The 13,009-nt window shown below is 38.7% G+C and overlaps 2 protein-coding genes across 2 annotated transcripts in view; both read left to right on the top strand.

The window, feature by feature from the left end:
• Positions 1–6,599, top strand: part of LOC121962504 (NLR family CARD domain-containing protein 3-like) — a 7,392-nt gene extending 793 nt beyond the window's left edge. The window contains exons 2-9 of the mRNA XM_042512763.1: positions 421–563; positions 945–2,730; positions 3,111–3,284; positions 3,807–3,980; positions 4,384–4,557; positions 4,646–4,819; positions 5,234–5,272; positions 6,148–6,599. Of these exons, the coding sequence (XP_042368697.1) occupies positions 421–563; positions 945–2,730; positions 3,111–3,284; positions 3,807–3,980; positions 4,384–4,557; positions 4,646–4,819; positions 5,234–5,243 (2,635 nt within the window). The 3' untranslated portion in view covers positions 5,244–5,272; positions 6,148–6,599. The remainder of the gene's footprint in view (positions 1–420; positions 564–944; positions 2,731–3,110; positions 3,285–3,806; positions 3,981–4,383; positions 4,558–4,645; positions 4,820–5,233; positions 5,273–6,147) is intronic.
• Positions 6,600–7,728: 1,129 nt separating this feature from the next.
• Positions 7,729–12,760, top strand: LOC121962503 (calcium uniporter regulatory subunit MCUb, mitochondrial-like). Its single transcript, XM_042512761.1, has 9 exons — positions 7,729–7,955; positions 9,109–9,169; positions 10,169–10,336; positions 10,448–10,552; positions 10,872–11,029; positions 11,280–11,384; positions 11,750–11,962; positions 12,055–12,171; positions 12,555–12,760. The coding sequence occupies exons 1-9, from the start codon at positions 7,890–7,892 to the stop codon at positions 12,621–12,623; spliced, it is 1,062 nt and encodes a 353-aa protein (XP_042368695.1). The 5' UTR covers positions 7,729–7,889; the 3' UTR covers positions 12,624–12,760.
• Positions 12,761–13,009: the final 249 nt, after the last annotated feature.

The following is a 13,009-nucleotide window of genomic DNA, read 5'->3' as shown; positions in this document are numbered from 1 at the left end:
CCTGTTCTCTATTACTTTTATGTCTGTTTTTGGGGCCTTTAAAGAAATTTACTTTTTTTCTCATTTTTTTTTTTTTTTTGTTGTGAAATTTTTAAAGAAGGTATGTCCTCCTAACCTGCAGACTCACCAAAATAAAAATTATGAGAATTACACCATTTATCACAGCCAGAATTGTCTCACACTGTTTGATTTACTGGTTTTACTGGAAGAAACTCTGAAAACAATAAAAACTGGTTTCACATCAGGAACAAGAGCAGGAAAAATGATCAACAGTTACAAAGAAACTGGATTCCAGTTTAAAGGAAATGGTCCGATGCCTTTTTTCTGTTTTGTAATTTCCTGTTCGAGTCGACGCAGAAACATGTTTCTGTGTTTTATTGTATTTTTCTCACCTTCACGTTTGCGTTCATGTTTCTGCAGGAGGAGGAATCAGTGCTGTAATGCTGAGGAGGAGCTGCAGAGACGGGACTGTACAGACTGGTTCACCTCGAACTGGGACCAGTCTGGTTCACCAGGAGGAACATCTGGACCCCAGACGCCCAGTCCGACCGGCTCTGCAGGAGGTAAAACACAGTTATCAAAAGTTAATAAGAAGGAAATGATCTGGAAAAAATCTAATGAAATTGCAATGAAATTCTGACTTTTTTTAATGTTAAGAAAGTTTTAAAAAGTCATAAATGTGCTTTGCCTAAAGCAAGAATCTCGTTTTACTGATTCGTCACATTTAGACAGGAAAGTAATCGATAAACAAATGATCATTTTGTGGGTTACGACGAAGTTTTCAGGCACATTAAGGAAAAATATATTTTTTTGAGACTTTGAGAAGAAACTCGTAATGTTATGAGAAAAAAAAAATTCATGGGTGAGGTAATTTTTCTGATACTGAACAAAAGTTTATTTATGAAGCCTTAAAAATAATTGTGTTTCTTCCTTGTGGATTGAAGGTCTGCAGGAGGTTTTAGACGAACATAAGATCGACCTGAGGAGCAGATGTGAACGTGTGACTGAAGGAACGAGTGAAAGAGGAAGTGAAACCCTCCTGAACAGGATCTACACCGAGCTCTACATCACAGAGGGACAGAGCGAAGACGTTAATACCCAACATGAGGTGAGACAGCTTGAGACGGCGTCCAAGAAGACCCTCCATGTAACTCTGATCAAGTGCCACGACGTCTTTAAAGCCTTACCTGACCAACAGAAACGCATCAGAGTCGTTCTGACGAACGGCGTCGCTGGCATCGGAAAAACCTTCACGGTGCAGAAGTTCACTCTGGACTGGGCCGAGGGTTTGGAGAACCAGGATGTCAGTCTGGTGGTTCTGCTTTCGTTCAGGGAGCTGAACTTGATCAGAGATGAGCGGTTCAGTCTCCTCTCGCTGCTCCATGTTTTCCATCCAACATTACAGAAGGTCACAGCAGAGGAGCTCGCCGTCTGTAACGTTTTGTTCATCTTTGACGGCCTGGACGAAAGCAGACTTTCTCTGGATTTCAACAACAGTGAGGTCGTATCTGATGTCACACAGACGTCATCAGTCAACCTGCTGCTGACAAACCTCATCGAGGGGAATCTGCTGCCCTCGGCTCTGGTCTGGATCACTTCCCGACCCGCCGCAGCCAATCAGATCCCTCCTGCACGTGTTGACAGGGTAACAGAAGTACGAGGCTTCACCGACGCCCAGAAGGAGGAGTACTTCAGGAGGAGAGTCGGCGATGAAGAGCTGTCCAGCAGAATCATCTCACACATCAAGACATCCAGGAGCCTCCACATCATGTGTCTGATCCCAGTCTTCTGCTGGATCACGGCTACAGTTCTGGACCACATGTTGACCACAGAGCAGAGAGGAGAGCTGCCCAAGACCCTGACCGACCTGTACGCCCACTTCCTGTATGTTCAGATGAAGAGGAAGAAGCAGAAGTACTCAGAGGCGAGTCCGCAGGAGCTGACGGAGGCTGATAAGGAGGTTTTTCTGAAGCTGGGGAGGCTGGCGTTTGAACATCTGCAGAACGGAAACATCATGTTCTACAGAGAAGACCTGGAGCGTTGCGGGCTCGACATCACGGAGGCGTCGGTGTATTCGGGAGTCTGCACGGAGATTTTTCGGAGAGAGAGCGTGATCTTCCAGAGATCAGTGTTCTGCTTCGTCCATCTGAGTGTTCAGGAGTTTCTGGCCGCCGTTTATATTTTTCATTGTCACACAAACGGAGACAGCGAGACTCTGGAGGCGTTTTTGGGGAAAGAGTGGGGTCGATATCGCAGCTGTGACCCATCTTTGGACGTCTTCCTGAGCAAAGCCATGGATAAATCCCTGAAAAGCCAAAATGGCCACCTGGATCTGTTTGTCCGCTTCCTGCACGGCCTTTCGCTCGAGTCCAACCAGAGACTCTTACGAGGAGTCTTGGGTCAGACGAAGAGCAGCGCCGAAAGCATCCAGAAAGTGATCCACAACCTGAAGGAGATCAGCACCTTCGACATGTCGCCCGACAGAAGCATGAACATCTTCCACTGTCTGTGGGAGCTAAACGACCGCTCGGTGCATCAGGAGATCCAAAAGTACCTGAAGTCTGAGGACAGATCGGAGAAGAAACTGTCTGAGATCCACTGCTCAGCTTTGGCCTTCATGCTGAAGACATCAGAGGACGTCCTGGAGGAGCTGGACATGAGGACGTTTAGGACGTCAGAGGAGGGGCGACATCGACTGATCCCGGCTGTCAGGAACTGCAGGATGGCTCGGTAAGTCCAGGAAGGACCGTCTAGGATTTGACGGCATTGGGGACTCAGTGCAGACCTCAGATGGGGGTGTCTTCCGAACCCCCAACTGAGGTCTGAGGTTTGAAAAGCATGTTTACTTGCAAATGAAAATAAATGAAATAAAAATGAAATAAAATTGGGGAATTCTTTATTTTCCTTTGAAAAAATATTTCTTTCATATATTGTCTGATTTTCTAGGTCTCAGTCGTCCTGAATAAGGACTCAAAACCACCAGGATGGTTTTAAAAACTGCTGCTTTACAAATTATAACAATGTTATTAGTCCCACATACTGATAAAAACTGGTGCGCTCGGACTCTCAGCTTTGGTTTAATAATCACTCATTCTCCTTCAAATCTGCAGAATTTCCTGTTATCAACTTTTTGAGAGGCACTGTGAAGTCTTGGCCTCGGCGCTGAAGTCCAACCCGTCCAATCTGAGAGATCTGGACCTGAGCGACAGCAAACTGCAGGATTCAGGAGTCGAGCTGCTTTCAGGTGGACTCAGGAGTCATAACTGCAGACTGGAGACGCTCAGGTCAGACATTATATGTGTCTATTCAGTGTTATGTTTGAATACAAATGTGAAGCTTCTTAGTCATCTGCGTCACGGTATATTGTAGCAAGAGGTGCTGAATCAGCAGAAGACATTTCAAGACATACTTTTTGTATTTTTCTATTCTTTAGATTTTTTGGGTTGACGTTAATATTTGATGATGATGTTAAATGTTTAGGAATTTGTTTTTCATTTAGATTGTTTTGTCTTTTTTCTTTGAAGGTTTTTGACGTTATTTTTTTAAACTTTCTTTTTTTCTTTGAAAAGAGTTCATCACCCAACAACCTGCACATTTTTCCCTATGTCTTGATAATGTTCAAGACAGAGGACATACCTCTCTACGTGGCTGAGCTCGGCTTTTCCAGCGTTTTTTTTTTTTTTGAGGATATTATTGTATTTTATCCAAAAAAAATGATTTTTTAAGAAAAATTTTGTTTTGTGTCGTGTCTGTTTGGCTTTTCCAGTCTCGTTGGCTTCACACTTTACTCTTTGGTTTTCATTCAGATTAAGTGGCTGCTGGCTGTCAGAGATCAGCTGTGCTTCTCTGGCCTCGGTCCTGAAATCGAAAGCCTCCCGGCTGAGAGATCTGGACCTGAGTAACAACAAATTATACGATTCAGGAGCAAAGCTGCTGTATGCTGGACTGGAGAGTCCACATTGTAGACTGGAGACTCTGAGGTCAGTCAGTGTTCAGTTCTGTCCTGAAATTAATATTTTAGAAAACTGTAAACAAAAATCAAGCTTATTGCACTGTTACACACTTAATTTTATAAACCAAACAGGAGCTGCTCTTTTACTTTGTATTCTGCAGCAAAGGAAACTACACTTCCTAATTAGTGTTTGTTTACAAGCTTTAATTAGTCAGCTTATAACTTCACTAAGGCCAAAAAAACTCAAAATGTGCTTTTTATGTAATTGTAAATGCTTAAAGTTGCAAAGGTGCATCAATAGCTAAAATACAAATAAACAGATGTTTACAATTTCTACATTTTAACAATTGTGTAGTTTGTGATAAAATTAGCAAAACACAAAAACAGTCTGTATTAAAATGTGTTGTTTTTGCTTTTTTTTCTTTAATTAGTTTGAGGTATTGCAGGTTGTCAGAGATCAGTTGTGCTTCTCTGGCCTCAGTTTTAAAGTCCAACACTTCCCATCTGAAAGTGCTGGACCTGAGTTATAACGGGATAAAGGACTCTGGAGTGGAGTTTCTGTGTGCTGGACTAGAGAGTCCAAGCTGTAGACTGGAGACTCTAAGGTAAGACGTATTCTATTCTGTTCTTCAAAATGTTGAAAATATTTTGTAAGACTGTTGCCTTTAACTACATGTTTTGTTTTTTGTTCAGACTGAGTTTCTGCAGCTTGTCAGACTTCAGTTGCAGTTTCTTGGCCTCGGCTCTGAAGTCCAACCCATCCCATCTGAGAGAGCTGGACCTGACTGATAACAGGCTGCAGGAGTCCGGAGTGAGGCTGCTGTCTGCTGGACAACAAAGTCAACAATGGAGATTGGAGACTCTGAGGTCAGTCAACATGCATATAGAGAAAAATATAGTTCGCACAGGACTGTTTGAGTCAAAGAAAACTTTGTTTAAATTTTCAATGTGATATTCGGAAGTATGACTCTGTTCTGGGTACACTCTGCCCTTCCTTGTGCCTATGTGGAAATACAAGAGCACATCTCTGCCCTTCCATGTGTTTACGTGTAAAGCCTCAAAGGTGAGAAAGCACCTCTCTGCCCTTCCTTGTGCCTACATGGAAGGCCTGAGGCAGTGAGAGCAAACCTCTCTGCCCTTCCATGCACCTGTGTGGCTGAACTTGTACTAGGGTGATGCTGAAACTATTATTTAATCGAGCCACAGGTGGGCCACTGAGCCAATCACACAGAGAAGCCTGTGATTATGTGTTTGTATTGACTTTGTTCTTCTTCCCTAAAGGTTGACGTGAACATTGAATGCAGCTGAAAGTTTTGAAAGGTGAGTATTTCTCCTTGTCTGAGACATATAGAGAGAGACATATTTTTAGATTAACAAATTTTTGTCCATTAATATGCTCAGAAATCACAGAAAACAGGTAATTTGACTTCTAGAACTTGCATGAGAATCAGCTTGTTTTAAGCTTTCTTCACTATGAAAAATCTGAGAAATTCATTCTTAGAGCATTTATTCTTAGAAACGTTCAAAAAATTTTTGTGAAATGTTATAAAATTCAAGAAACGACCCAAAATCTTAAAAATTTGCTACAATTCCCAGTTATGTCTTAAAATCCTAAAAATGTTGTAAAAATCCTAGAAATGTTGTGAAATCCTGAAAATGTCAGAAAATCCTTGAAAGGTGATTAAGTCCAAGAAATATCCTAAAATCCTGGAAATGTCCTAAAATCTGAGAAACATCCTAAAATCCTAGAAATGTTTTAAAATCCTAAAAATGTTCTAAAATTCTCAAAATGTCCTAAAATTTGGGAAATGTCAGAAATCCTTGATATTTCCCGAAATCTAAGAAATGTCGTAAAATTCTAGAAATGTTCTAAAATTTTAGATATGGCCAAAAACGTGCTAAAATAAAAAAAATGTCCCAAAACTAGAGAAATTTCCATTAGTCCGCTTCAAACAGGAATGGCTTTTTGCTATTATAGCAAAGTTTTAATGCAGCCTATTTGCAAAATTTTAAATAAATACAATCTAAAAAAAATGTGTTGTTGAAGTCATAGTGCACAGCGTAGCTCTGTGGGTCCGTGGCAAAAACTGAACTTATGTTTTCATCAACCAAAGCAAGAAAGGGATGGTTTTTTTTCTAAAACACATTTAAATAGAAATTTTTATGACATCTGAGCATCTCTTTTTTTGTCTCAGTTTCCGGAAACGTTGACTGAAAAGGAAGAACATCCCATCAATAGTTCTATGGAAAGCAAAGAAGTCGAAAATCCAGAGGGCTCATAAAGAATCGCAGCATTGCTCCAAGCACCTTTTACCTTTGAACTCTTCAACACTAAACTGAAGTGCAATAAATTATAGAATATATACTGTGATTGTAGATGTGGTAAACTTTTGTGACTTTTCTTGTCATGTTTAAGTATTTAGGCAATTCTGTTTTTGTCATTTTAACAAATACAGTAAAATTGATAGTGAAAACATCTTAATGAAAATACATCATGTTATGATTATTTTATGGTTTTGTTCTAGATCTATATGCACTGTTACTGCACTTTTCTGTTTGTCCTATTATTTTGTCCTTTATTATTATCCGTATATATTTTATTCATAAAAGAAAAATCTCACAATAAAAGCCAGACACGTCTTTTGAAGATGTATATGAATTTGTTTCAACAAAACTTTGAGACGTATTTAATGTCTTTCATTGACAATTTATTTAAATAAATATGGTATTTTATCGGTTTATTTGACATATTCACGTAAAAAATACATGAACTATTTATTCACTGCTTAAATTAGGCTTCCATTTTTCAAAACATTTTAAGTTAATTATTTTGTGAGCACCTCTTAAGATAAATCTTTGACTGCTCTGCAAAGGTCTGCGGGCTAATAGGAAATTATTGGGTTTTTTTGTTGTTTTTTTTATGATGACCTAAACATGTGAAGTGACTCACATGACATTTTCTTGAGAATAAAAATCAGTTTCTTTCGTTATTAGGGCTGTTAGAAAGGTTAAAGGAATTTTTAAGGTTTTTCTTACTTTTGGAACAAAATGTAAAACTCGAAAATTTGATTTGACAAATAAAGCTTAACATGCAATGAAGTAAAGCATATTTCAAGAATAATTTGAAGTTAGTTAAAATCAGGGGATTGTTTCGAGCATTTGAAGATATTTGCGGCATAGCCCAGACCTCTGTATGAAACAAAATAATCACAGTTTTTTTAAAGAAAACATACCCAAGATAAAAAATACAACAACAAAAAGCTTTTTTTTTGTGTTTTTGGGGGGGATTTAAAATAAATCATTTAAATTAATTAATATTATGCTGTGCCACTTATTTATCAAACGCATTTTTTAAATATTTCTGCTTTATTTTAAATAATATTTGCTTAAGTTGTTACATTATTTTTAATCCAACTTTTGATTCCAAGCAAAATCAATCAGTGTTAATGACTCTCTCTAAATCACAATAACAGATTTGAGTGTAGAAATCTAATTTCTGCGTCCAGTTCTCTTTATACATCCATGGGCGAAACAATTTATTTCAGAGTTTTGAGTGAAAAACACACGGATGTCACCGGGGGAAATGAGCAGAGGAAGTAAAATGATTTAGTGCTTTTTAAAGTCAAGTGTTCAGCATAAATAGATGTTTCATTTATCATTTGTGAATGAAGTGGGAAGCATTTTTGTTTTTAGTTTTTTTGTCCTTTAGTTTCCTGTTGGGAGACACTTTACGACTTGTTGGTTTGATTTGGTCACTTCCTGTGTGGAGAACCACTTCCTGCCAAAGAACAAACAGTTTTTCAGTGAGCTCTGAGTGAGTCAGGAAAGGGTTAACCTCCACGTTCAGCCTGCCATCAAACCTGTTTGTACTCGCAGGAACATTTCTGCCTCAAAGCAAAAGCTTCACATCTGCAGTCTTTGGGCTCAGCAGCTCACCATGTCTGTGTCCAGATCTCTCCGCAGGTTTGGACTCTGCTGCTCTCGGCCCCAAAAAGTCTTCACGGTGAGTTCAAGTTTCCAGACATCTGCGACTCATTTTAACACGGAGAGACTGAAAGTTCATAAAGATTCTTAACTTCGATATCTGCTGCAGAAATGATCATTTTCCTCACAACTAACGGTCTGAAAATCTTTATGTTTGTTCACACATCTACAGTTTAACTAAATCAGCCTCTAACATTTCTGCAAATGAGTCAAAAATCTGCTGAGCGTGTACTGTTACTACTAACACGATATTTTGCATCTTACTCTAGTAGTACCTCTAGTACTGCAACAATCAGGGGTGTTTCTAGGGTTTTAGATCATTTAAACAAAATTTAGTCAAGTATTCTTGAAACGCTGGGGACGGATTTTTTTAAATGTTAAATGGGAATACAACTTTAAATGGCTGTATTTTGTATTTATTTTAAAGCTGATTTTTAAAGAAAAACTGGGCCACAGGTTTGAAATTTTAGGGGAACAAAAAATCTACAAAATGTTTGGTGATTTTTAAAAGCATTTGGTGATTTTTATTCTCTAAATGTTTTTTGCTTTTTTTTATATTTATTTTAGCTGATTGTTTTTTTTTTTTTTATAAGAAAACTTATGTTTTCTGTAAAAAAAAATATATATTTTTGGTAATTTCTCTCCCTTTGATTTTTTTGGTGAGTTTTACTCTTTCAAAATTTTTGGGTCAGCGTTTAACCCTAATTTTTTGTTTTTTAAACAAAACATGCCTTCCAAATATACAGGCCTGTGGGTTTGAAACGCACATTTTCTTTAAAAAATGTCAGGAGTTTTTTTCTCCTTAAATTTTTGCTTGCTGATTTTAAAAATCTTTTGTCAGTAGTATTTCTTTACAGTGTGAGACAGAAGTACTCTGTTGTGACATGCAGCTGTACACCACATACCTGTCTCATGTCTGTCTCTGTCCTCCAGCTCTCTGTCTGCGTCTCTCAGCTTTTCTCTCTTTCTCAGCTGCATTGTTTCTGCGGCCACACCTTTTTTTATCTGGAAAATGATCAAAATGAGCGTTTTAAGGTTTGGTGAGGTTTAAAAAAACTTGACTGTGTGTCTCACATGAATAAAAACAGAGGGGTGTGTCGTCTTTTTATGACTGAAAGGTTTATGGTTTGTAGAAAAAATATGCAAATATAAAAACTTGTTTTCCCTCTCAGGCCAGTCCGGTCTGGTCCTCGTGTGTCGTCTCCAGTTTCAGCAGTCGACCTCCATCCAAAGGTGAACCTTAAACTCACCACAGCTACATCTTTATTCTGTAACCTGCGCACGAGACAACGTTTGTACAGCACTCTCAGTACGTTGCATTCAGAAAGTTCAGCGTTACAGAGACTTATGTCAAACATTCCCGTAATGTTGCAGAGAATGTTTGTTAAATTAAATTATTAATTATTATTATTAAATAAATTAAATAAAACGTTGCATAAACGTTCTTTAAATGGATAATAATCCTCGGGATGCTCTGTGAACATTACAGTCAAAACAGTTCTCCTGTAACATTCCAGAAACTTCCAGGAAACGTTCTGTTATCGGAACGTTATGTTCCAGCTGAGCAGGTGGGAGCACAGGGGTACGCCACTGTATCGTCTGCATACAGGATATAAAACTAAGTATTAACTGTTTTCTAACCGTAGAAAACGATAGAGCGCCGATGAAACACTGAGATTTGATTGTTAGTATCAAAATAAAGTCTTCATCGACCAACCGAACATATTTTGACAAATAAATGAAAAACTAGACAAAGAATAGAAAATGCTGGATATTAATTATTTGTGCGTCGATTTCTTACGTGTCGTTATTAAACCTTCTGTCTCTCTGTCTTTGTCTTTGTCTCTGTCTCTGTCTCTGTCTTTGTCTTTGTCTCTGTCTCTCTGTCTCTGTCTCTGTCTTTGTCTCTGTCTCTGTCTTTGTCTCTGTCTCTGTCTCTGTCTCTCTGTCTCTGTCTCTGTCTCTGTCTGTCTCTCTGTCTTTGTCTTTGTCTCTGTCTCTGTCTCTCTGTCTCTGTCTTTGTCTCTGTCTCTGTCTCTCTGTCTCTGTCTCTCTGTCTCTGTCTTTGTCTCTGTCTCTGTCTTTGTCTCTGTCTCTGTCTCTGTCTCTCTGTCTCTGTCTCTGTCTCTGTCTCTGTCTCTCTGTCTCTGTCTCTCTGTCTTTGTCTCTGTCTCTGTCTCTGTCTTTGTCTCTGTCTCTGTCTCTCTGTCTCTGTCTCTGTCTCTCTGTCAGATGTATTTGTCCGTTACAGCCTCGGTCGGCCGGTCCTCTCTCTGCGTCTCCCCACGGGTCGGCAGTGTCGTTTCACTCTGACGCCCATGTTGACCACAGTCGGCGACCTGCTGCGAGACATCAAGGCGAAGGACCCCGGGGTGCACTTCGCCACGCTGCTAAACGGAGGTAACACTCACATGAAATTTGTTCATTACTTCTTAAGTTGCTCATTGCCATCTGTGCGTGTATTTAACGATAGCAACAGGAACGAATCCATGAAGCCTTTTTTTCCTTTAGATGGGCAGAGAATCTCTTCAGCCACTTTCATGGAAACGGTTTTAAATAAAGATTTTCAGCTGGTCATCAACGACGTCACACACAGCGTTTCCTCGCTTGGACAAGGTACAACCACAGAAAAAGTCATTCGTTAGTTAGATAAAGCTAGCTTTAGTTTTCAGAGCTAATTTGGTGTAAAATAAATATATATTAATATCTGTTTTTTTTTAAAAATATATGTATAACTTTTAAAAAAATCGTAGGTGGTCAAATGTTTTCTGTTATAAGTTCGAGTCAGTTAAGGAGATTTTGAGACAGCGAGGTCGAAACTGAGTGTGAAGACAGCGATCTTCAGGAAGAACAGCTGATGTTTCTGATGAGAACCAGACAGGAGGGACAATTAAAGTGTCTTTTAATGCTATTCGTCCAAACGCGTGTCCTTCAGAGTCGTCTCACGAGCACGTGCTGGGCGTGGACGATATGAAGTACGTGGTCCGCCTTCTGCACTCGGCTCTGAGTCTTCCTCAGCAGCAGCTCCTCAAACACAACCAGCTGCTGATCAGACAGGAGCAGCTGAGAGAGCAGCTGCAGCCGCTCCAGCAGGTACAAATACCACAAACACCGGACTACAAGTACTGCCAGCACTTAAAACTTGTGTTTTACGTTGATTATTAGTAAAATTCAAACTGGGCAACACGTTTTTCCACTTTATTTGAAAGAAATTTTAATAAATAAATGTTGTAAGTGTTAAGGAGCTAAATTCCTCTTGTGCTCAATACAGCTACGTGCTTTGTGTGTTGTGTGTGTGTGTGTGTGTGTGTGTGTGTGTGTGTGTGTGTGTGTGTGTGTACAGGCAAAAGTGAAGATAGCGCAGGCGGCGGACAAACGAGCGTCCATACTGGGGTGGGCGGGGCTTGCCTACCTGTCCCTGCAGGGAGGATTCCTGGGTTACCTCCTGGTAATGAGCCAACCTAATAAACTGATAAATAATAAGAATAAATAACAAAATAATAAATATTCAAAATAAATAAACAGAATAAAAATAAAAAACTAAATAAATAATGATAATAAATTTTATTAAGTAGGCACCTTTCAAAACATGCCTGAACATTTCTACAAGCCATGGATAAAGTACATTTTTACATTTTTTATTTTTTTTACGTTTTTTTTTTTTTTGCTTTGGTCAATGTGTCAGTAAGTTAAGGCACAAAAATGACTTGATTACCGTTAGGAAACGTGATCAAGCCAAATCATGATTTGGCTTACAAAACCTGTTTTTTGCACATTTTCTACATCATTTTGTGGATATGATTCATATGAAAACATAAGCCAACATTTCCTTCTGGGGACTGGTCGGTTTGCACACACACACACACACACACTCAGGTGTCCCGTATTCATGTTTTTTTAATTTTTTATTTTTACGTGTGTGTGGTCAGGTATGTGTTTGCGTGGGACGTCATGGAACCAGTCACCTACTTCATCTCCTGCACCACCAGCATGATCTTCTTCGCCTACTACATCCTCACCAGACAGGTAAGAGCCCTCTGTAAGAATCTGCTCTCAGCTCAGGGAGTGTGTAGTAACCGTGTGTGTGTGTGTGTGTGTGTGTGTGCACATTTGTGCAGGATTTCATGTATACGAAGGCAAGAGATCGTCAGTTCCTTCACTTCTTCCACCAGAGAGCATATGGACAGAAATTCGACGTTCAAAAATACAACGAGCTCAAAGACGAGCTGGCCAAGGTGATGAACACACATATATTCATGTACTTCTATCTTTGTGAGGACCCTTGTCAGCATGATGCATTACAAAGTCCCTAGCTCAACCTTAACCCTTTGAAACTTAGGCAAACTGGATACATTTTTTTATGAGGGCATTTTAACAAGAGGTGTTTAAAAACTTAAACTTAGTTTTCAGATCATTTTCTTGTCTTTTACTTTTACATTTTAAAAAAAAAAAAAAAATTGTTTTTTTTTGCAATTTGCTGGACATTTCTAGCCAAATGCTCACTGCATTATTTTCAGAATAAATCAAACCAATTGTATTTTTCATCTATTTAATATTTTATCATTTGTAATTAATTAAATCAAACTCATTAATCATAAATTATGTTTTTATTTTTCAGGTGGAGAGTGATCTGAGGAGTCTGAGGGGTGTGATTCGGCAGGTGGATCAGCCTCAGAGAGACACCTGAAATTTGACTTTGTTCTGTTGTTGTGACATTAAATGTCTTGTTTGCACATTTTTGCACGTATTGTTTCTAAATATGTTTTTTTTTTACCCATGCTTCTGTCAGTTGTCTCAATGAAAGACAGTAAAATATCAACTACATTTTCTAAGTTCTTATCCTGCGTCTCTGCAGCATCTCTTGGTATTTGTCATGTACAAAAATTATTTTTTAAAAGTATATTAACACTTTAAAACCTGAACAATCAGCTCAATTTCTTCCAAAAGCATGGATTTTAAATATTTTTTAATATTCTATCCTCTCTCTTTCTCTACTATTTTTAAAATGAATTAAATTTTGTCGCCTTTTTAACATTTTTTTTTTTTTTTTTTTTTAAATTTGTTAATTGCCAT

Source organism: Plectropomus leopardus, chromosome 23 (assembly GCF_008729295.1).
Source record: "Plectropomus leopardus isolate mb chromosome 23, YSFRI_Pleo_2.0, whole genome shotgun sequence".
Taxonomy (NCBI): domain Eukaryota; kingdom Metazoa; phylum Chordata; class Actinopteri; order Perciformes; family Serranidae; genus Plectropomus; species Plectropomus leopardus.
This window is presented reverse-complemented; position numbering and strand designations above follow the sequence as displayed.